Genomic DNA, 24,549 nt, shown 5'->3' on the forward strand with positions numbered 1-24,549 from the left:
CCCTCCCCAGAAGCTCTCCCTGCACTGGCTCTCCTCCTCTGTGCCCCCAGGGTCCCCGCTTGGCTCTGCAGTGACACCCACGGCCTCGTGCTGTGATGGCGTCTTCTGAGCTAGACTCCTGTGCTGGGGTCACGCTTGCTCCTTTGTGTATCCTGGATCCTCGTGCTTAGGAGAGGCTTGGAGATGTTTGCTGAATGAGTGCACACAGCATGCGAGATCCAAGCACTTGATAAAGGAAGGGGATGATCTCTCAGGAGCAGAGGAAATAGCACAGGACCCAGATATGAAAAGGGGAAGAATTCGCTTTTTTTCTTCTCCCCAAGCCTCTTCCCCACACCAAAGAGCTGCTTCTGTGCCAACAGTGGGAACTTTGCTGATCTGGTAGAGGAGGTGGTGGGAGTTGATTCCTGCAGGGTTAACCTTTTGACAGATGGAGCTGCTCTTTTTTTTTAACTTTAAAAAATTTTTTTAAAATTTATTTAATTTATTTTTTGGCTGCGCTGGGTCTTCATGACTGCGTGTGGGCCTTCTCTAGTTGTGGCGAGGTGGGGCTACTCTTCGCTGTGGTGCACGGGCTGTAGGTGCGCAGGCTTGAGTAGTTGTGGCTCTCAGGCTCTAGAGCGCAGGCTCAGTAGTTGTGGCACATGGGCTTAGTTGCTCCGTGGCATGTGGGATCTTCCCGGACCGGGGCTTGAACCTGTGTCCCCTGCATTGGCAGGAGGATTCTTAACCACTGCGCCACCAGGGAAGTCCGAGCTGCTCTTTCAAAAAAATTTATTATGAATTATTTTGAACATACAGGAAGCTACAAAGAGTAACACGGTGTATCTACCACTCAGATTAAGAGATAAAGTATTCCTAACACAGCTGTAGCGTTTAAACCATTATCTTGATTTGGTGTCGATCATTCTCATTTCACACCATATTTGATACGTATACATGCATATATATTATATATCCATTTTTATATATTTGTGTTTATATTTTTGTAAACCATTGATTTATACTGTATGGTTATTCCCCTGTGCCTTGCTTTTTTCAGCATTCTGTCTGTAGGGTTCATCTCCAGGATCCATCTGGCTTGATCCACGTAGTGTCAGTTAATCCTTATTGCTGTGTAGTAGTCCAGTTTGTGTATCCTGTTAGGGGGCATCTGCTTTGCTTCCAATTCTTTCTTTTTACACAGTGCTGCTGTGAGCACTCTTGTTACATTCCCTTGTACACGCATCGAGAGTTTCTCAAGGATGACTAATAAGGCTGGAGTTTCTGGGTCATTGCACAGGTGCATCTTCCACTTTATTAAATTTTGCAAAAGTTATTCTCTGAGGCTTAATGACTCCAGTCTTAAAAAAAATAAATACTTCTCATTTTGATAAGTCAGTTATGTTAGTGTTTCAGATGTAGTGGATCGAAGGTTACATTTCAGTTGAAGTAGAAGATACCCGTTTGAACCTTATCTGTGTGTCTGATTTATACTGATTTAAAACAGAGATCGGTATGTGGAGGGTTCATGTTTATATAAACTCCTACAAAGAAAGAATGAGGTCATATTCAGCAGGTTGTTCGGCATTTCCTTTTAAATTTTTTGTTGAGTTTTAACCAGAGAGTATTTTGGATTATTTTTAGGATCTGGACTGCTCACCGTGGAGCTATTTGTTGTATGAATATTTGAGTGAATAAATGAATGGAACTATAGAACTGAACATGAGAACGATAAAATATAATGGAATAAATTAAAACCAAGTTAGCGGCCCTGAGTCGAGGGGTTAAAGTGAAAAGCTCCTGGTGGGGGGAGGGTCCTCACATTCATTTACTGTCAGCCTGCTGGAGGCTACAGTTTTTTAAATTTAAATTTTTAAAAAAATTTTATTTTATATTGGAGTATAGTTGATTAACAGTGTTGTGTTAGTTTCAGGTGTGTGTACAGCAAAGTGATTTAGTTTTACGTATACATATGTCTATTCTTTTTCAAATTCTTTTCCCGTTTAAGTTATTGCAGAGTACTGGAACAGAGTTCCCTGTGCTGTACGGTGCTCCTTGTTGGGTATCCGTTTTAAATATAGCAGCGTGTACATGTCAACCCTGAACTCCTAGTCTATCCCTCCCCCCACCCCATAACCAGGGTTTCATTCTCTAAGTCTGCGTCTATTTCCGTTTTGTAAATAAGTTCAGTTGTATTTTTTTATTAGATTCCACATATAAGTGATATCACATATTTGTCTTTCTCTGTCTGACTTACTTCACTTAGTATGATCATCTCCAGGTCCATCCGTGTTGCTTGGAGGCTAAAAGTTTGTGACATCTGCCTTCGGCCAGCACCCCTGTCTGGTGGCAGCGTCCTGACACAACGGCAGTCTCTTTTCTTTATCACGAGCTCAGAACCTGGGCAGGCCTGATATGCTTCCCTGGTGCGGGGCCTGAGCAGCCCCGTCTGCGGCGAGACGTCTGTGTTCTCCCCTGGCCTGGACACTGTCAAGACACCGGCTGCCCTGAAGCCAGTCTCAGCTGGCGGCAGCTATGGCCAGTGTTGCCGACAGGCTTTTACGCAGCCCTTCCCGTCACAGCCCTGCTGTGTGGAATCGTGGCTGTTTTCCTGGAGGTAACACTGCATCCTGGCCAGGTGCCTTGTGAGGTCATTGCTGAGCGTCACCTTGAAGGGCTGTCCAGAATGTGCTTGAGGTAGAGTGTTAGTTTGCTAGGGCTGCTGAAACTAAGTGCCACAAACCGCGTGGCTTCAGCAGAAGTTTGTCTCCCGGTTCTGGAGGCTGGGTTGGTTTCCTCAGAGGCCCCCCTCCTTGGCTTGCAGGTGGCCGTCCTCTCCCTGTGTCTTCACAGCATCCTCCCTCTGTGTGTCTCTTGCCCGGATTTCCTCTTTTTATAAAGACGCCAAGTACCGTATATCGGATTAGGACCTATACTAATAACCTCACTTTAACTCGATCACCTCTGTAAAGACCCAATTCCAAATTAGGTCCCATTGTGAGGTGCTGGGGGTGAGGACTTCAACACATGAAGTTTGGGGGACACAATGCAGCCCCTAACAGGTAGACACACTGTAGAGTTATGTGTGAATTGTTAAACGGCTTCTTGCAGACATTGGATTTTCAGTGACGAGGGAAGTGAGTGTTCTTTCCCACATTAACATTTGCGTACTTTCTGACAGATGCAGGAGCAATGTCACAGTTTGTTACCACAGACTTGGTCTAGTACAGCGAGCTTATTTACTTACTAACTTCTAGGAAGGAAGTTGCAGAGATCAGTTTAAAAAGGGAGATTGTGTTATTAGAATTACATATAAATTGATTCTTTTTCCCTAAGGGTTTATTGCCTGAAGGCTTGCCTTGTGGTTGTTTTTTTTTTTTTTTGACTTGTTTTCAAGTTTATTTCAGTCTTGTTAAAAAAATACCTGAAAACTTTTTGTTGTTGTCGTTCTAGATTTAAAAGGAATTGCATTTGTCATCCAGAGTCAAAGTAATTCTTTTCATGCAAAGAAAGCAGAACAGTTAAAACAAAGCATCTTAAAGCAAGCTGCAGATCTTACCCAGGTATGTAGAGGTGACTTGGAATGTCAGATACTTATTTCTTGATTCATTTATGTTTTCCAAAGCTCTTGGTCCATAGATGATCAATTTTATTGAGATAAACTACCTCGTTTTTGTTTTGCTGGCTTAATATGGACTATATTGTTTAAAATGCTCTAGTTAATTTCTAATGCTCAAAGCATCGTATTCTAAATTATTATATATATTTTTAAAGAGAATTGTATAAATGTATAGGACTATCATGGTTTCATCATAAAGTATGATAGAAAAAAGTGGAAGAAATAACTTTTTAAAGGCAGAGCTTAAAATAGCAAAGATAATTAATGTTCAAAATTTTGGTAACAAGTTCTATGGCAATTTCTATGTTGAAATAACACTTTCATTAACCTTAGTGCGGTGCTTCTTCTGTGAGTTTCTTAATCCGTTTTTAAATTGGATCTTATTAATTGAACTTTTGATTTGATTTATAATGTAATATCCAAGAAGGATTATGGAGAGAAAGATTGACACGTCCAGGTACACTTTAATGATGTTTGAAATAGGCGTGAGCTGAGTTTAAATCTGTTCTGAATGATGCTGGAGGTTTGGGGCAAAGGAAGATCTACCTTCTTGTGCTGCCATATAGGAGCTTTCTTTTTTAGCCAAGCAAAGAAATTCCTCCCAGCCCGCTCCACTATATGGCTGTGGCCTTCAAGACAGAAGTGCTGTCTGGAGGTAAAAGCCATCAAGAGCTCTCTGACAAGAGACCTGTGTGTTTGACAGACAGCTTCTTTCTGTTGGTGGGAGCCGGGAAATAAAGGGTTGGAGATATCGATGGAAAAATGAACAGCTGTAAATGGTATTCAAGGTTAAGGCACTGCTGACAGTAAAGCTTACTGTGCTTAATCTTTAAATGCTTTACGTATGAAATTCATCCACCCTCCCCACGTCCCCGCAAGGACAGACCGTCGGTTCCTCGTACCTTCTCAAGGGAGAGGAAAGTGTTGCAGGCTATAGACAGGTGGTTGGTTTTTTTTTTTTTTTTTCGGGGGAGGAACTTGGAGATAGGAGCAGCTTGATGAGTTTTAAGTTCCCCTTTGTCTGGAAACCCAACTTTGGAGATTTTCTTCTACTAAACCTTTTCAGATTCCATCAGAGAGGAAGTCCTGCAGCAACCTTGACAGGCTGGGGTTCCTCCGTGGGCTCTGGTAGAGGCCTGTGCGGGGGTCGGGGAGCAGGGCCCCACATAGTCCCTCAGTGGGGTCTGGGTGAGCATTCATGCAATTTAGCTCAGTTGGGCCTTGGCTGTTACCCCAAACTGTGAATCAGTGATGATGTCAGGACAGAGTTACGTATCGTTTGAATTCATATATGAATTAAGGGCACATATATCTCTGTACCTTGTTCCCAGAAGTACCTTCCCTTTTGTAGAGGCAGATTCATGTGTGTTTTATGAATTTTTTAAAAATAAATTTATTTATTTATTTTTTGGCTGCGTTGGGTCTTCGTTGCTGTGCACAGGCTTTCTCTAGTTGTGGCAAGAGGGGGCTACTCTTCGTTGCAGGGCATGGGCTTCTCATCGCGGTGGCTTCTCCTGTTGCGGAGCACAGGCTCCAGGTGCGTGGGCTTCAGTAGTTGTGTCACGAGGGCTCAGCAGTTGTGGCTCGCGGGCTCTAGAGCGCAGGCTCAGTAGTTGTGGTGCATGGGCTTAGTTGCTCCGCGGCATGTGGGATCTTCCCAGACCAGGGCTCGAACCCATGTCCCCTGCATTGGCAGGCGGATTCTTAACCACTGTGCCACCAGGGAAGCCCTTGTGTCTCTCTTTTCTAAAGTTCTCTGAGGTCAGTATAAAACATAAGAACGTAACATCCTGGTTACACGCTGTAATATGGCTCAACCATGTTCAGTGTTCTGCTTGTGGTAACCTTTCCTAGAAAGGTTAGGAAACATTTCTATTTCTCTAAAGTGTTGAACTTTTCTAGCAGTTTATTCTGTGCTTCTGTTTAGTTTCAGTATGCTTCTACTTAATTTGTATTGTCCTTTGCATTTACAGTTTGCCATTTAGACCACCTGTTTGGCTAGTGACTTAGATTGCCACTAGGTGGCAGTATTGGTTTTACATTTAAAGGCACCTAATAAAGCAGTATCGTCAAGCAAACCCCTCTCCCCCAGCATCTAATTTCTGTGATAATAAATGGAGTCTAGAGTAAAGCAATTGGAAACCTCCCTTTAATTATCAGATAGTCTGTTTTTCTTATTCAGTTCTTTCCTAGCATGGAGGCCAGCTCTGAGTACTGAAGTAGTTATGACAGAATTTCGTTTTAGCGCTTGGATTTAATTTGCTCACAAGATCCAGGGTGTGCGGTTACAACTTAGGTAGTTTCATATTTGGGTTAACAAGTCTTTTGGTAGTTGAAATGGCTGGAAAGATTTTACAGTTTGCATCTGTACATGATACTGGTTCATTTTTTTTCTCTTTGTAGAGTTCTTTATGTTACGTATGTGATTTAAAGTTGAATTTATTCCATGAATAGCATCTTGGAGATCCACAGATTGTCGAAAGCTCACACCGGGTCTGTAGACAATACCTGGGGCAATGATGAGCTACCCTGACCTAGAACTACATGAAAACAGAGAAAGAAGATTAACTGCAGAGAATTAAGTGCTGAGATGCAGAGACTATAGGGCAGCAAAGTCACTTGGAGAGGCAGGTCATGGCTCCCTAGTTGCAATTTGACTGGACCTTGGTTTAAGGAACTGACATATTCTTGAAAAAGAACTGACAGCCTAGTCGTCAGCTGGGGAAGACAAGGACAGCCGAATCCGGGGCAGAGTCGTCAGGGCTTCCCCAGTGCTGCGGCAGAAGCAGGCTGGCTCCTCGGAGGGGTCAGCCCCATGGTTTGCCAGGTATGTGCTGTGCCTCTAACGGGACAGGATGTCACCTGTGACCTGAATCATTAGGTCTTGAGGTTGCAGTTTTGGTTTTCTCCATCGATTTGCCCACCACGAGCATTCACCACAGTTGCTTAGTGAGGGAGGAATCAGCTACAAGTTTTACCATCTGAATATTTATCTGAGAGTCCAAAATATCGCTTCCACGCCACCAGATGTCTAGAACTGCTGTTTATTTATTCGTTACTCCTGTCGGGTTGCACTTGACTACGAAATCTGCCAAAAATTAAGGTGCAAAAATGTAATGGTTTCTGCAGTTAGGCATCTGCTTCCAGCTGTTCTCTTTTGCTTTGGCAAGTCATTGCCTACGCCTGTTTCGCCTCAAGGTGCTAAAATGTGGTCTTATTGAAAACACAAACGTTTTTCATTCTTCTCATTTGAGTATAAAAACAGGAGCCTAAGCGAACTTTCTATCTGAAACATGACACTGTCCTCGGAGTTGTTACCAGAGTGGTGAAGCTGTTTCCCTCGTTTTCTGCAACAGTCTGGGTCATTGTGAGTTGTCACTCCCATTTCCAGGTTTGATGCTTATCAGGCAGTTCATAATGGTTTTGAAGTCTATAATGATATAGTTCTTCTAGTCAGGAAGCTAGCAGACTTTACCAAGTGCTTCCTGTGTACAGAGAACCATTCTGGATTGTGGTGGAGCAGAGTTAGAGAGGATTTAGAAAAGATACTCTCGTTCTTTGAATTACTTATAAGATAGATGGTAACGATCTCATAATAGAAATGACTGTATCATTAAGTAGAAATTAGAAATCCGAAATAAGTCTATTAAAATATCTATTCAGGGCTTCCCTGGTGGCGCAGTGGTTGAGAGTCCGCCTGCCGATGCAGGGGACACGGGTTCGTGCCCCGGTCTGGGAGGATCCCACATGCCGCGGAGCGGCTGGGCCCGTGAGCCATGGCCGCTGAGCCTGCGCGTCCGGAGCCTGTCCTCCGCAGCGGGAGAGGCCACAACAGTGAGAGGCCCGCGTAACGCATAAAAAAAAAAAAAAAAAAATCTATTCAGCAATATTCATTGCACATCTGTAGCTACATTAGGTACTTTTGAACGTAACAGGACATCTCTAGACAGTCCATGGGGCCCTTGAGAAAGACGGTGGTCATGAAGCTGTTTAGGAAGTAGAGCGATAGGTAAACAGCACATGAAGGAAGACTTTTATCAGATCCGATAGGAGAGACAGGAAATTAGCTGGAGGGATGTTGGTTTGGAACACGGAACCAGATCTGGAAGACGAAGACATGAGTCATCAGGAAGGTTTGCTTTTAGGATGCCAGGGGACCTAGGATTTCTTCGGGGGGATGAGTAAAGCGTGTTTTAGCAGGAATAGTGATCTTTCTAGATCAAAATGGATGGAAAGTAGAGCTGGTGATATGGTTGACCAGTCCAGGGTTCCTAAATGTACATCTACAGATAGAAGAATGCAGATTTGGAAGAAGTGCTACCGTTTTCCCTGAGTGCTTTCTCCCTGCATTACAGATGGAAGGGTAATGTGAACTTATAAAGATTGACTATACCAAGAGGTGGATGAACAAAAGCCAGGTGGAGGTAAGGCTAACAGAAACCTATAAGGAGAGTTTGTGCAACAATCTCTGAATTAATCAGGCCCTTGAGTGTATTTTGTTTTAAATACCTGTTATGTGCGTGGCATCTGTGTGTCAATTGTGATTTGACTTCTGCTTTTTGAACTTGAAAAAAATTCCTTCTTGAGTCAGTGTTTGTGTGAAAATTCTTATTTTTTTTGTTACGCGAAATGGGCGCAGTCAGCTCGGTCTCTGGCGAAGACTCTGTTGGAGAAGCTTGAGTTTATGTTGTGATGGAGAGGCTGTCAAATGAGAGTATTTTTTTCCTTCTGGGACCTGGGATCCGGTAACCAAGGCTGATCCTAGATTGACATACTTTTTACTGCACCTTCAGAAATGTATCAACACTTGCTTAAAATTATAGAAGCCATTAATGTTCGCCAAAGGAATTTCAAAATAAGATTAAATTGGAGGCAATAAAGGAGAGAGGAGAAAGCATCATTGTGTTTTTTAAAACTAGGTTCTAGTAAAATAAAGACTCATGTACATTTTGAAGACTCTGAAGTATAATCTTAGCACAAGGCACAGGTCACGTGTGGTTGGGGAATCACTTTGAATGGGAGACAGGGAATAAGCCCCTGTAGGAGTGACTACTCAGAGAGAGGGGACAGGCTGGATTTAGAATGAAGGCAGGACCTGAGGGAGGGGCAGAACCACGGATAAGTTATGGACCCTTTTTTTTTTTTTAACATCTTTATTGGAGTATAATTGCTTTACAATCGTGTGTTAGCTTCTACTGTATAACAAAGTGGATCAGCTCTACATATACATTTATCCCCGTATCCCTTCCCTCTTGCGTCTCCCTCCCACCCTCCCTATCCCACCCCTCTAGGTGGTCACAAAGCACGAGCTGATCTCCTGGTGCCATGTGGCTGCTTCCCACTAGCTATCTATTTTACATTTGGTAGTGTGTATATGTCCATGCCACTCTGTCACTTTGTCCCAGCTTACCCTTCCCCCTTCCCGTGTCCTCAAGTCCATTCTCTACATCTACGTATGGACGCATTTTTTTTTTTTTTTTTTTTTTTGCGGTACTCAGGCCTCTCACTGTTGTGGCCTCTCCCGTTGCAGACCACAGGCTCCGGATGCGCAGGCTCAGCGGCCATGGCTCACGGGCCCAGCTGCTCCGCGGCATGTGGGATCCTCCCAGACCGGGGCACGAACCCATGTCCACTGCATTGGCAGGCGGACTCTCAACCACTGCGCCACCAGGGAGGCCCCGTATGGACGCATTTTTAAGGCATCCTCCAAATACAGAAAAGAAAATTCAGAAGTGGGTTAGGCTTATAAGGTTTTCTTTTTAGGGGGGTTATGGTGCCCCTATAAATTTCATTTTATGGCAATAATGGATTACATTTTCCGTTTTAGGCCCAAAGGGGCCAGACTAGCTGCTTAGAAACCTCCATACTCTCCCTTCCCACAGCTAAATAGCTTCTGAAGAGAGCAGACAGTTCCAATTTTGTTGCCTTCTTTTGTGGTACGAACTTTATTTAAAAGCTGGCAGAATCACAACCTTACAAATAAATGATTCTGCTTATTCACAGAAAGTTTTGGAAATCACTGTTTTCTCAAGAAGAGTTAGGTCTGGGCTCATTAGTTTAAAAAACCTCATTTCCATGCGATAAGGCAGGAAAGCTGGAAGCAAAGCCTTTCACAGATGAGCGAGAAGAAGCTTGAGAAAGTGGCCTTGTATTTTCTAGTTTTAGACGTTATCATATTGGCAAGGAGACAGCGTGAGGTGCTTCATTGAAAGGTTAGCTGTGAGAATCAAGTCGCTTTCACAAAACTTTCCTTTTTAGGTGAGAGCAACTGGATGCTAAATTACTTAGTGAAAGTTTGTTTTCTGTCGTAATCGGTAGGTGTTAAGTAATCGCGTTAAGTTATTTATTAAAGTGGAGTTCTTACTACCTAGCTGTTGAGTAAGAATTTATGCATCCACTTACCAAATCTTTGTGGAGTATTTACTTAGGCAAGGGCCTGGGCGAGATGCTGCAGGAGAAAACAGAGCAGTGAGACCGAGTGCACTTCCTCTGGGGCTTGCTCAGCTGTAATGAATTCTTCACACCATGTCGTGAATGTGGGTCTCTGTTTGGCGCCCAGCATTTGGACACCTTCCCTTACTGGAGATTTCTACCTGGTGTGAATCTGGTGGGAGTGGGCTCGGCCCACTCAGGACCTCAGAGGCCAGACTCGGGGTCTCCCCAGCTCATGGAGGGTGGCCAGCTGGCGTTGCCACGCAGGATTCTGAGTCTGGAGCTAGGGACCCATACAAGTGGTTTATTTATTTATTTACTTACTTTATTTATATTTGGTTGTGCTGGGTCTTAGTTGTGGCGGGTGGGCTCCTTAGTTGCAGCTTGCCAGCTCCTTAGTTGTGGCATGCAAACTCTTAGTTGCGGCATGCATGTGGGATCTTAGTTCCGTGACCAGGGATCGAACCCGGGCCCCCTGCATGGGGGGTGGGGCACAGAGTCTTAACCACTGTGCCACCAGGGAAGTCCCGAGTGGTCACTTTAGATCTTACTCTCCTGGTGGTGACATCGGTGCCCAGGGGACCAAGTGAGGTGGCAATGCATGCATGCACGTGTTGGAGGAGGCCAGTGCTCTGGGGCGGGTGATGCCCTGCAGGGCGACCTTTTCCCGGTGAGTCACTGTGGAGGGGGGCCCTGCCTGTGCCACCCTCTGGGAGGCTCGTGATGGGGGGCGGGGCACTGCATGTCGCTTCCTGCAGCCGCAGCAGCAGCCACCATGAGAACACAGGCCAGGCAGCAGCCCGCCCGCCCGGCCGGGGGAGGGCAGCGGAGGCTTTGTCGTGACATTTGAACTGAGCCTTAAAGAAACAGGAAGAGTTTGCCGGGGCGACTGTGAGGACTCCCACTGATGGAGAGAGGAAATCTCGGGTCTCGCGGGATGTTGGCAAAGGGCTCAGCTACTCTGTGAGCTACTACCGTGAGTTCACATTTGGGGAGGTGGGCTTGGAGGGACTAGTGAGACACCTAACACGTGGCGCCGGGGTCTGCAGTAGAGACCCTGGAGGAGGGTTGGAAGCCATAGTAGTGCCCGCAGCGGACGTTCACCGAGTGCTCACCATGGCCGTTACTTTACCTCGCGCTCATGTCAGTACACTATACCGCCTTCAAGCGTCAGCTCCTCTACGTCTATGAAGTGGTGTCTGTAATTCTCCCCATTTGCAGAGAGGAAACGGGCTTAGAGGGATTGAGCGACTTGCCCACGCTCACATCACTAACGAGCAGTGCGGCCAGGCTTGCGTCTCAGTTCTGAGCTGCCTGCTGACACACAGGTGGGGCCTTAATCACGGGGCCCGGCGGCAGATCGCTGCCGCTGCTGTGTGCAGGGAATTCCACGCCAGTTCGTAAACAGTGGTCTGTGCCCTCTCTCACCTTACCCGGCTTTTTTTTTTTTTTTTAATACCATTTATCCTTGGCATTATATTCTAGATATATTTGCTTACGGCCCGTATCCTGCATTAGAACCTGAGATCCGAGAGGCCAGATCGAAGACTCTGCCCGGTCTTTTCACAGATGTTTCCTGTGTTCCTAGAACAGCACCTGGCCCGTAGTAGTTGCTCAACAAATATTGTACCATCATAATAATATTAATAACCATCACATGCAAGCTTGTGCCAAGTGCTTGGCATGTATTAACTCACTTGACCCCAGCACTGTTGTGAACCCCATGTTAGAGATGAGATAACAGACCACAGGCAGGTCTGGGAACTTGCTCAAGGCTGAAGAGCTGGAGCGAGGATTCTGATGCAAGCACTTTGCCTCCAGAAATCAGGTCCCTACATGCTAAGCTTTATTGCCTTTCATGAGTGAGTGAATGATTCATTAAAACAGAGTTATATGAGCTATAAAAATGTACATAGTAATGCATTTCAAAGTAAATATTTAATAAAGAAATTATATCAGTGATGAGGTAATATTTTTCTCTTGTTAGGAAATGACAGGTTTCTGGGGAAAAAAATATATTTTAACATAGGCTCAGATTCCTGGAATGTTTGTCATTATAGCATTACTGTAGTCTCCCGGTCCACATGTGAATCCTGGGTTTTTAAAGGCTAGTAAATCTGTCTGATGTATGTTCCAAACAGGATATTATATCCTCATAAGATAGACCTACTTCTTATGGAAGAAATAACAATAAACAGATGTTAAATTTTGTCATGATTTATTTGTTGGTCTAAAAGTTCAGTGCCTAAGAACTATGTAATAGTTGGAATTTGGAAATACAGTTGAACTGGAATCAGTCTTAAAAGCAGGATTCAGGCCTTTAGAACTTTTGCCTAATACTGAACAAATATCTTGGTTTTTGCTTTCTAATTTAGTACTTGGTCTGAATAATGAGGCCGAATTAGACCGTAAACTCATGAACTTAAATTAAGGTATGGACAAGTAACGAATATTGGGAAATAGTCTGTTGACGAGGGAAGAGGCCAGCATCATGGAGTTAAATTAGTTGAACTTTTTCCAGACAGAGGCAGAAAGACTAAAGTGGTTCAAAACCAAATTTGCCTAATAAAGTCATTTATGACATTTAAAATATTAATCTACTTTGATCCATGTTCAGATGTTGGCTTTTTAATTCATACTAGTTCTAGATATAAATTTTTAATGATTTCTGCCTCCATATCAAGAATAATGGGACTTCTCCATTCTCAAAGCATTTTTAGAAGGCGCAGCTATGCGATCAAAACCCTCTCCCAAATGAAGACGATGAATATGTATGAGAAACAGGTAATGAAGTAGAGTGTTGGCTTTGAATTTGTTGGTTCTCAGTAATTATTAATGGCATTAAATGTGAACATGCCATGATAAAAAATGTTCAAAGGAGGTACTGCCTGAAGGTCCAGTAGGCCTTCTGACTTCAAAATGCTTATTAGGATAGCAGTAGATGTCAGTGATGGAAATAAAGGTAGATTTTGGTTCAGCAAGACAAATAGTGTTAACGTAAGATGTTTAAATTACTGTGATCAACTTTTTCTTTTTTTTTTTTCCTTTTCTGTCATTTACCCATATTTGATTATTTGCATTTTTAGTCCCTTTATGCTTGCCTCTGTTATGGTGTTATCTCATTTGTGATAGAATTTTACCTTCAACTTTTAGGTTTGAAATAGAATCATGGTTTGGTGAATAGGCATCATTTAGATTGCCGACAGGCATGACTGCCTTTGTTATAGCTTTTAGCTTTTATTCCAAAGGGCTCTGTTGATAGAACATTTTCTTACTTTTTCCTTGATTTTTCGTTTGAAAACTCATTCATCCCTGCAATTACATACTAAAAAACTCTATTTTCATCTAAAAGTGCTGTCAGGTGGTGATGTGGCATCTTTAAGGAGGTTTAATTCTTGTGGATAGAACAGACAGTAGATATAAAGAACATAAATTACTACAATCCCGAGTGGTAAGAACTGAGATAAGATCAGTTGATGGAAAATTTTATTGTGACCTTTTAAATTATTTTATCTTAGAGGTGCTAATACATATGAGTATGTGTGTATCTAAGTCTGGGTCTATGTGCATTCGCACACAGAATATATACACACAGACAAACATACATGCATATATATATGCACACACATATATAAAACAAGACTAAAAGCTCTTGGTCCTTTTTGAGAATTAGTAGACAAAAGTTTATAAGTAGAATGGCTTTGGCTTAATCAAGAGTTAATCAAGACCAGGTTTCTGAGTATCAAGGGAGGACCTATTTTATATTTTTAAGACAAAGGTATTCACACATATTTGGAGATAGTTATCAACATAGCATACTAGTTTTTGAAATGTTTCTATTTGGAGATACAGGGGTACAGAAAACTTGATTGCCATTTTTGTGTTCACCAACTGAAGCAAATTACAAAATCCAGGCATGTGATTTAGTAAACAGAAAGTAATGGAGATAGGAAAGATTGTAACCCACTAGTAATCCAGAGAGTTTATTTTAGTCGAGAATATAACTCCTCCTTTGCGCTGACTGAACCTTTGCCTGCTGCAAATTGTCGTGACAGAAGGTATTCGTAGGCCTGCCTCTGTACCGCTGCCAGGAAAGCGCCCTCACAGCCTTTCTGCAGAGGTTACCTGTCTGGGTGTAATACTTGTTGACATCACTTGTATAGTTCCTAAAACTCGGAAGGGTGGTTCTTGTTTGGTAACCACATTTTCGTATTTATTTTTGCTCAAAACAGTTTTTTAGTTAAAATATATTTTAAAGCATATATGTAATAATTTCATCCTTCTGATTCTGGCTCCTTTCCAGTCTCTATTCATCTGTGATTTTGTTTTACATGGTTGGAATTATGTGTTTTAACATTTGACATTCCCATTGTCATAATGTCTTCATTATTATAATTTCAGTTGCTATATAACAGCTCATTTGCCGCTTATTTTCTTGTAAGACTTCTTTTAGTGTTTGCTGTGTTTCTTTTCTAGCTCGTTCATATTAGCATGCTCCCATAATTATTTGAAAGTTTTATGCAAATATTAATGTTACTAGTTTTCTTCACACGATTTTTGCTCTTATGTAATCCTCATGAATATGTATGTGTGTGATATATATGCATGTGTATATATGTATGCCATATGTATGTATAAGCATATAGCTACATATGCATGTATACGTATAGATATGGCATATATATGTATGTGTATGGCATATACATGTATACAGCATATAGCTAATATATGTGTATATATATACACATACATATAGCAGTTTTTGAAAAGACAACGAAAATCACTTCATTATTCAGAATCAACAGTAGGAAAGCCCAGATTACATTGGGGTGCTGCTAATTCAACCTTTAGGAGTTTGCTTTTTCTCTCTGACGTGCCGTATTGTTAGTGTGATTTAACCTTTGATTACTGTTTTTACGTTTCATATTTGTCCACGGCAGTTAAAAAAAATACTGCATGCGACGAAGAAATGAGGCTTATTTGATTGCCCGAAGATTTATATTGGAAGGCATTCTTTTCTTCTTAAATAATAAACTTATCTGAACTTAAAGAATGGTATGGCGTCTACTTTAGTGTGGTACTATTTCATATAGTTAAGCATGTATTCTTAAAGTCTTTTGTAACAATTACCGGGGCTGTAGGCACTACAGAACACAGAATAGCCTACAGTTTGTTGGGGGGCATCCAGGCATATTAGGTGTCTGGGTTTTGACTTGTCTCAACTTGAAGTAGATTAAATAGTGCTTAACTTCAAAGCTCATATTGATAGCTTTAAAGATATGACTCTCTCTCTCTCTCTCTCTGTAGTAGAGCAGGTATGTATATGTAACCGTAGTTGTGTCTATTTCTGGATCTTAGTTCCTCCTAAGTTTATAAATTTTGATATCACATCATTATGCTATTACTGTTGTTGCCTGAATACTTGAGGATTCTATTTCTAGTGTTTAGACCCAAAGCTCTTCATTATGATGGTGTTTTAGTGTTTTAGTGTTTTTAGGGGCACTCTAAAATTTTTTCTTCACTTGAGGTAAATTGGCTATTATATCCTCTTGTTTAGCCTGAAGTGTTTTATTTTCCACGTGCTTTCCTCTGTTGTGTACACAGAGAAAGCTGTCTTTATGCCTCTGAGTTTGCCCTGACTGCTCCTGGGCTCTTGCCTTCCAGTCGCCTTTGCACGCCTGCAAATTCCAGGTCTGCTCCGGGTGTCACTGAAGACCCTTCCTGGAGGGCCTCTGAGACATGCGGAGCCTGGGGGCTGAGGAGGCTGTGTGGCTTCAGCGAAAATCCTTCACTTCTAGTAGCTCCAAAGGGAAGAGAAAAGAGACGAGTAGGAAGAGCAAAGCGTCAGATCTTTTAAAATACCTGGTTTTAAATTTGAGTCTTTTGAAGAAATTGCTGCGGTCATATTGTGTTTTTTATTTGTTTCTCTGCTTTGACGATTGTTTCTTCAGGAAGTCCCCAGAGTCCTCCTCCTTCACCAGCTGGCTCAGCAGGAAGGCGCGTGGACCATTCTTCCGTTGTTACCGCAGTACGTTTCACGTGACACGTGCTCATTATTGGCATCTCTACCTGACGCTCGTAGGCTCCCTAGTTTTCTTACTCAGAGGGTGTTTTTTCCTCAGTCAGGAAGTAAAGTCCATTTGGACTCCATGACCACTACTGTAATCGGATTTCTTGATGATTGATTCTTTTTTTTTTTCCTGTTTCACTAGGCAGTGGGTTTTATTTGAATTAATCTACAGTGACCGTAATTCCCCAGCTCCTTACTGTTTGTCTCGTATCTAAAACAGTTCTTCCCAAGTTATACATCATAAGTACTACTTCAAACTAATTAAGTATTTCTTGGATTTTTTACAAAAATGATTCAGTTCTCTGAGTCTCCTGTTTTTATATCTAGTGTACCATGTGTCTTTAGAACTACTTTAACTTACTATTAGAGAAATTAGATATATTTATAGTCAAACTGCATTATTCATACAGTTTAAGCATTGATGATTGATTCTTAATCATGAATAGCTTTTATTTTTAAATATGTTTCTTTCTTAAAGGATATAATGTCAATATATTTGATATTTTATTTGAGAATTATGTCTCTTCTGAATTGGGGTTTGTCATAGAAAGAATTAACTTTAAGAAGTCTAGCTGTTTCATAAACCAATAGTATCTGGCTTTCCTCTACGCTTAAACTATACACGGAAGAAAAATATTATGGGAAAAAAATCCAGATTTCTTGCCATTTTGTATGTCCTTCATCCATTTCCTGTTGATCAGTTTTAAACCTTATTATAAACTCACTTTATAAAGGTGATTACTATAACCTATTTGTTTTTGTCAGCTTTTCTGTAACATATAGCAGAAATTCATCATGGATTTTCTTCTGTGAAGAAGAGACAAGAATACAAATTCCACAACTCTTACAAGCACTCAGAAGATATGATCCATCAAAGGTAAATACAATTTCAATACGAGTATTTTTATTTTGCAGAAAATGCGTAAAAGAAGTTTAATGTTGATTAAGAGGTTTTTCAGTCTAACAAAAACACTTAAGTTAAGATTAAGAAGAATGAAATAGGCTGCTCTTGCCTTGTGAAACGGAGCACATTCTGTCTATGCAATGTGTATCTCAAAAAAACCTGCTTTCACTTAAAAAAAGAAGCATGAAATAACAGTTGAATATCTGGAAGCAATGTCAAATACTTCTCTTTGACGTTTGGAGCTTTCAGAAGGATGGAACTTAAAATGAGCCATTTTTAAATGAAAAAAATATATGGGTTATCAATTTTGAAGAATTAAAAAACTATTGATATAACCTAGAGTTAAGAAATAAATTTAAATTGGTTATTTCTCTTTATCAACAATGACCACATTATTTTAGACAAGAAATATTTTTTGAGTACCAACTGTGTATCAAGCACTATGATAGCAGAGGCTAGACAGACAGGGGTCCTGACTGCCTGGATGGTACAGAGTAGCAGGGAGAGGAGGGACCATTAAGAAAGCAATTACCGAGGGAGAGGACTGGGGTTGGCGGCCTGAACACAGCCTGAAGTGGTTAGTGCACCACGGCTAGCCTAGCCGGGAGGGAGTCCCGGAAAACGTCTGGAACTGCCGAAGAGGCAAGACACTTTTTCTTCCCTCTTTGTTTCCTGGTACACGAGGAGAGGGGATTAAGAGCGCTGCTTAAAGGAGCTCCAGAGATGGGCACGAGCCGCGGCTATCAGCGCGGACCCCAGAGATGGGCATGAGACACTAAGGCTGCTGCAGCCACGAAGAAGCCTGTGTGCGAGCACAGGTCACTCTCCACACCTCCCTTCCGGGGAGCCTGTGCAGCCTGCCACTGCCAGGGTCCTAGGATCCAGGGACAACTTCCCCGGAAGAATGCACAGCGCACCTCAGGCTGGTGCAATGTCACGCCGGCCTCTGCCGCCGCAGGCCTGCCCCACACCCATACCCCTCCCTCCCCCCGGCCTGAGTGAGCCAGAGCCCCCGAACCAGCTGCTCCTTTAACCCCGTCCTGTCTAAGCGAAGAACAGACGCCCTCAGCGACCTACACGCAGAGGCGGGGCCAAATCCAAAGTTGAACCCCAGGAGCTGTGCGAACAAAGAAGAGAAAGCGAAATCGCTCCCAGCAGCCTCGGGAGCAGCGGATTAAATCTCCACAATCAACTTGATGTACCCTGCATCTGTGGAATACCTGAATAGACAATGAATCATCCCAAATTGAGGAGGTGGACTTTGAGAGCAAGATTTATTATTTTTTCCCCTTTTCCTCTTTTTGTCAGTGTGTATGTGTATGCTTCTGTGTGAGATTTTGTCTATATGGCTTTGCTGTCACCATTTGTCCTAGGGTTCTGTCCGTCCGTTTTTTTTTCCACTTAAAAAAATTTTTTTTCTTAATTTATTTTAATAACTTTATTTTATCTTATTTTATCCTCTCCCTCCCTCCCTCCCTTCCTCCCTTCTTTCCTTCCTCTTTTTCTCCCTTTTATTTTGAGCTGTGTGGATGAAAAGCTCTTGGTGCTCCAGCCAGGCGTCACGGCTGTACCTCTGAGGTGGGAGAGCCAAGCTCAGGACACTGGTCCACAAGAGACCTCCCAGCTCCAGGTAATATCAAATGGTGAAAATCTCCCAGAGATCTCCATCTCAACACCAGAACCCAGCTTCACTCAACGACCAGCAAGCCACAGTGCTGCACACCCTATGCCAAACAGCTAGCAGGACAGGAACACAACCCCACCCATTATCAGAGAGGCTGCCTAAAATCATAATAAGGCCACAGACACTCCAAAACACACCACCAGACGTGGACCTGCCCACCAGAAAGACAAGATCCAGCCTCATCCACCAGAACACAGGCACTAGTCCCCTCCACCAGGAAGCTTACACAACCCACTGAACCAGCCTTAGCCACTGGGGACAGACACCAAAAACAACAGGAACTATGAACCTGCAGCCTGCAAAAAGGAGACCCCAAACACAGTAAGATAAGCAAAATGAGAAGACAGAAAAACACACAGCAGATGAAGGAGCAAGGTAAAAACCCATCAGACCTAACAAATGAAGAGGAAATAGGCAGTCTACCTGAAAAAGAGTTCAGAATAATGATAGTAAAAATGATCCAAAATCTTGGAAATAGAATAGAGAAAATGCAAGAAACATTTAACAAGGACCTAGAAGAACTAAAGAGCAAACAAGCAACAATGAACAGCACAATAAATGAAATTAAAAATACTCTAGAAGGGATCAATAGCAGAATAACTGAGGCAGAAGAATGGATAATGGACCTGGAAGATAAAACAGTGGAAATAACTACTGCAGAGCAGAATAAAGAAAAAAGAATGAAAAGAACTGAGGACAGTCTCAGAGACCTCTGAGACAACATTAAATGCACCAACATTCGAATTATAGGGGTTCCAGAAGAAGAGAGAAAAAGAAAGGGACTGAGAAAATATTTGAAAAGATTATAGTTGAAAACTTCCCTAATATGGGAAAAGAAATAGTTAATCAAGTCCATATAGCACAGATAGTCTCATACAGGATAAATCCAAGGAAAAACACGTGAAGACACATATTAATCACACTATCAAAAATTAAATACAGGGGCTTCCCTGGTGGCTCAGTGGTTGAGAGTCCGCCTGCCGAGGCAGGGGACATGGGTTCGTGCCCCGGTCCGGGAAGATCCCACATGCCGAGGAGCGGCTGGGCCTGTGAGCCATGGCCGCTGGGCCTGCGCATCGGGAGCCTGTGCTCCGCAACGGGAGAGGCCACAACAGTGAGAGGCCCACGTACCGCAAAAAAAAAAAAAAAAATTAAATACAAAGAAAACATATTAAAAGCAGCAAGGGAAAAACAACAAATAACACACAAGGGAATCCCAATAAGGTTAACAGCTGCTCTTTCAGCAGAAACTCTGCAAGCCAGAAGGGAGTGGCAGGACATATTTAAAGTGATGAAGGAGAAAAACCTACAACCAAGATTACTCTACCTAGCAAGCATTGCATACAGATTTGATGGAGAAATTAAAACCTTTACAGACAAGCAAAAGCTGAGAGAGTTCAGCACCACCAAACGAGCTTTACAACAAATGCTAAAGGAACTTCTATAGGCAAGAAACACAAGAGAAGGAAAAGACCTACAATAACGAACCAAAAACAATTAAGAAAATGGGAATAGGAACATACATATTGATAATTACCTTAAATGTAAATGGATTAAATGCTCCCATCAAAAGACACAGACTGGCTGAATGGATACAAAAACAAGACCCTTATTTATGCTGTCTACAAGAGACCCACTTCACACCCAGGGACACATACAGACTGAAAGTGAGGGGATGGAAAAAGATATTCCATGCAAATGGAAATCAAAAGAAAGCTGGAGTAGCAATTCTTACATCAGACAAAATAGACTTTAAAATAAAGACTAGTACAAGAGACAAAGAAGGCCACTACATAATGATTGAGGGATCAATCCAAGAAGAAGATATAACAACTGTAAATATTTATGCACCCAACATAGGAGCACCTCAATACATAAGGCAAACACTAACAGCCATAAAAGGGGAAATTGACAGTAACAATAATAGTAGGGGACGTTAACAGCACACTTTCACCAAAAGACATATCATCCAAAATGAAAATAAATAAGGAAACACAAGCTTTGAATGATACATTAAACAAGATGGACTTAATTGATATTTATAGGACATTCCATCCAAAAACAACAGAATACACATTTTTCTCAAGTGCTCATGGAACATTCTCCAGGATAGATCATATCTTGAGTCACAAATCAAGCTTTGGTAAATTTAAGAAAACTGAAATCGTATCAAGTATCTTTCCCGACCACAACGCTATGAGACTAGATATTAATTACAGGAAAAGACCTGTAAAAAATACAAACACATGGAGGCTAAACAATACACTACTTAATAACGAAGTGATCACTGAAGAAATCAAAGAGGAAATCAAAAACCTAGAAACAAATGACAATGGAGACACAAAGACCCAAAATCTATGGGATGCAGCAAAAGCAGTTCTAAGAGGGAAGTTTATAGCAATACAGTCCTACCTTAAGGAACAGGAAACATCACAAATAAACAACCTAACCTTGCACCTAAAGCAATTAGAGAAGAACAAAAAAACCCCAAAGTTAGCAGAAGGATAGAAATCATAAAGATCAGATCAGAAATAAATGAAAAAGAAATGAAGGAAACAGTAGCAAAGATCAATAAAATTAAAAGCTGATTCTTTGAGAAGATAAACAAAATTGATAAACCATTAGCCAGACTCATCAACAGAAAAAGGGAGAAGACTCAAATCAATAGAATTCGAAATGAAAAAGGAGAAGTAACAACTGACACTGCAGAAATACAAAGATCATGAGAGATTACTGCAAGCAACTCTATGCCAATAAAATGGACAACCTGGAAGAAATGGACAAATTCTTAGAAATGCACAACATGCCGAGACTGAACCAGGAAGAAAAAGAAAATATGAACAGATCAGTCACAAGCACTGAAATTGAAACTGTGGTTAAAAATCTTCCAACAAACAAAAGCCCAGGACCAGATGGCTTCACAGGCGAATTCTATCAAACATTTAGAGAAGAGCTGACACCTATCCTTCTCAAACTCTTCCAAACTATAGCAGAAGGAGGAACACTCCCAAATTCATTCTGCAAGGCCACCATCACCCTGAAACCAAAACCAGACAGAGATGTCACAAAGAAAGAAAACTACAGGCCAATATCACTGATGAACATAGATGCAAAAATCCTCAACAGAATACTAGCAAACAGAATCCAACAGCACATTAAAAGGATCATACACCATGATCAAGTGGGGTTTATTCCAGGAATGCAAGGATTTTTCAATATATGCAAATCAATCAATGTGATACACCATTTTAACAAATTGAAGGAGAAAAACCATATGATCATCACAATAGATGCAGAAAAAGCTTTCGACAAAATTCAACCCTCATTTATGATAAAACGCTGCAGAAAGTAGGCAGAGAGGGAACTTTCCTCAACATCATAAAGGCCATATATGACAAACCGACAGCCAACGTCGTCCTCAATTGTGAAAAACTGAAACCATTTCCAGTAAGATCAGGAAGAAGACAAGGCTGCCCACTCTCACCACAGTTATTCAACATAGTTTTGGAAGTTTTAGCCACAGCAATCAGAGAAGAAAAAGAAATGAAAGGAATCCAAATTGGAAAAGAAGAAGTAAAGCTTTCACTGTTTGCAGATGACATGATACTATACATAGAGAATCCTAAAGATGCTACCAGAAAAGTGCTAGAGCTAATCAATGAATTTGGTAAAGTAGCAGGATACAAAAGTAATGCACAGAAATCTCTGGCATTCCTATGCATTAATGATGAAAAATCTGAAAGTGAAATTAAGGAAACACTCCCATTTACTGTTCCAACAAAAAGAATAAAATACCTAGGAATAAACCTACCTAAGTAGACAAAAGACCTGTACTCAGAAAACTATAAGACACTGATGAAAGAAATTAAAGATGATACAAATAGATGGAGAGATACACCATGTTCTTGGATTGGAAGAATCAACATTGTGAAAATGACTCTACTACCCAAAGCAATCTACAGATTCAATGCAATCCCTATCAAACTACACTGGCATTTTTCACAGAACTAGAACAAAAAATTTCACAAATTTTATGGAAACACAAAAGACCCCGAATAGCCATAGCAACCTTGAGAATGAAAAATGGAGCTGGAGGAATCAGGCTGCTTGACTTCTGACTATACTACAATGCTACAGTAATCAAGACAGTATGGTACTGGCACAAAAACAGAAATATAGCTCGATGGAACAGGATAGAAAGCCCAGAGATAAAGCCACGCACATATGGTCACCTTATCTTTGATAAAGGAGGCAAGAATATACAGTGGAGAAAAGACAGCCTCTTCAATAAGTGGTGCTGGGAAAACTGGACAGCTACATGTAAAAGTATGAGATTAGAATACTCCCTAACATCATACACAAAAGTAAGCTCAAAATGGATTAAAGACATAAATGTAAGGCCAGAAACTATCAGACTCTTAGAGGAAAACATAGGAGAACACTCTATGACATAAATCACAGCAAGATCCTTTCTGACCCACCTCCTAGAGTAATGGGAATAAAAACAAAAATAAACAAATGGGACCTAATGAAACTTCAAAGCTTTTGCACAGCAAAGGAAACCATAAACAAGACCAAAAGACAACCCTCAGAATGGGAGAAAATATTTGCAAATGAAGCAACTGACAAAGGATTAATCTCCAAAATATACGAGCAGCTCATGCCACTCAATAACAAAAAAACAAACAACCCAATTCAAAAATGGGCAGAAGAGCTCAATAGACATTTCTCCAAAGAAGATATACAGATTGCCAACAAGCACATGATAGAATGCTCAACATAATTAATCATTAGAGAAATGCAAATCAAAACTACAATGAGATATCATCTCACACCTGTCAGAATGGCCATCATCAAAAAATCTAGAAATAAATGCTGGAGAAGGTGTGGAGAAGAGAGAACCCTCTTGCACTGCTGGTGGGAATGTATATTGATACAGCCACTATGGAGAACAGTATGGAGGTTCCTTAAAAAACTACAAATAGAACTACCATACGACCCAGCCATCCCACTCCTGGGCATATACCCTGAGAAAACCGTAATTCAAAAAGAGTCATGTACCACAATGTTCATTGCAGCTCTATTTACAATAGCCAGGACATGGAAGCAACGTTAAGTGTCCATCATCGGATGAATGGATAAAGGAGATGTGGCACATATATACAATGGAATATTAGCCATAAAAAGAAACGAAATTGAGTTATTTGTAGTGAGTTGGATGGACCTAGAGTCTGTCCTGCAGAGTGAAGTTAGTCAGAAAGAGAAAAACAAATACCGTATGCTAACACATATATATGGAATCTAAGGAAAAAAAAAAAGGTCATGAAGAACCTAGGGGCAAGACGGGAATAAAGACGCAGACCTACTAGAGAATGGACTTGAGGATGTGGGGAGGGGGAAGGGTAAGCTGTGGCAAAGTGAGAGAGTGGCATGGACTTATATATACTACCAAACGTAAAATAGGTAGCTAGTGGGAAGCAGCCGCATAGCACAGGGAGATCAGCTTGGTGCTTTGTGACCGCCTGGAGGGGTGGGATAGGGAGGGTGGGAGGGAGAGGCAAGAGGGAGGGGACATGGGGATATATGTATATGTATAGCTGATTCACTTTGTTATAAAGCAGAAACTAACACACCATTGTAAAGCAATTATACTCCAATAAAGATGTTAAGGAAAAAAAAAGCAATTACCATTAAAAGGGAGAGGTTTAAGGGAAACATTGGGCACTGTTAGAAACACACCAGGGTATCAGACCGAATCTGGGAAGGTCATAACAGGAAGTGACATTTAATCTGAGCCCATGGGATGAGTAGGAGTTAATAGGAGAGAGTGCTCTAAGCAGAGGGAACAATATTTGAGA

The 24,549-nt window shown here is 41.6% G+C and overlaps 1 protein-coding gene across 1 annotated transcript in view; it reads left to right on the forward strand.

The window, feature by feature from the left end:
• B3GLCT (beta 3-glucosyltransferase) overlaps window positions 1-24,549 on the forward strand; it is a 107,088-nt gene that overhangs the window by 29,996 nt on the left and 52,543 nt on the right. The window contains exons 4-6 of the mRNA XM_032610845.1: window positions 3,436-3,545; window positions 15,985-16,061; window positions 16,869-16,980. Coding sequence (XP_032466736.1) covers window positions 3,436-3,545; window positions 15,985-16,061; window positions 16,869-16,980 — 299 coding nt within the window. The remainder of the gene's footprint in view (window positions 1-3,435; window positions 3,546-15,984; window positions 16,062-16,868; window positions 16,981-24,549) is intronic.

Source organism: Phocoena sinus, chromosome 18 (genome assembly GCF_008692025.1).
Source record: "Phocoena sinus isolate mPhoSin1 chromosome 18, mPhoSin1.pri, whole genome shotgun sequence".
In the NCBI taxonomy this organism is placed as follows: domain Eukaryota; kingdom Metazoa; phylum Chordata; class Mammalia; order Artiodactyla; family Phocoenidae; genus Phocoena; species Phocoena sinus.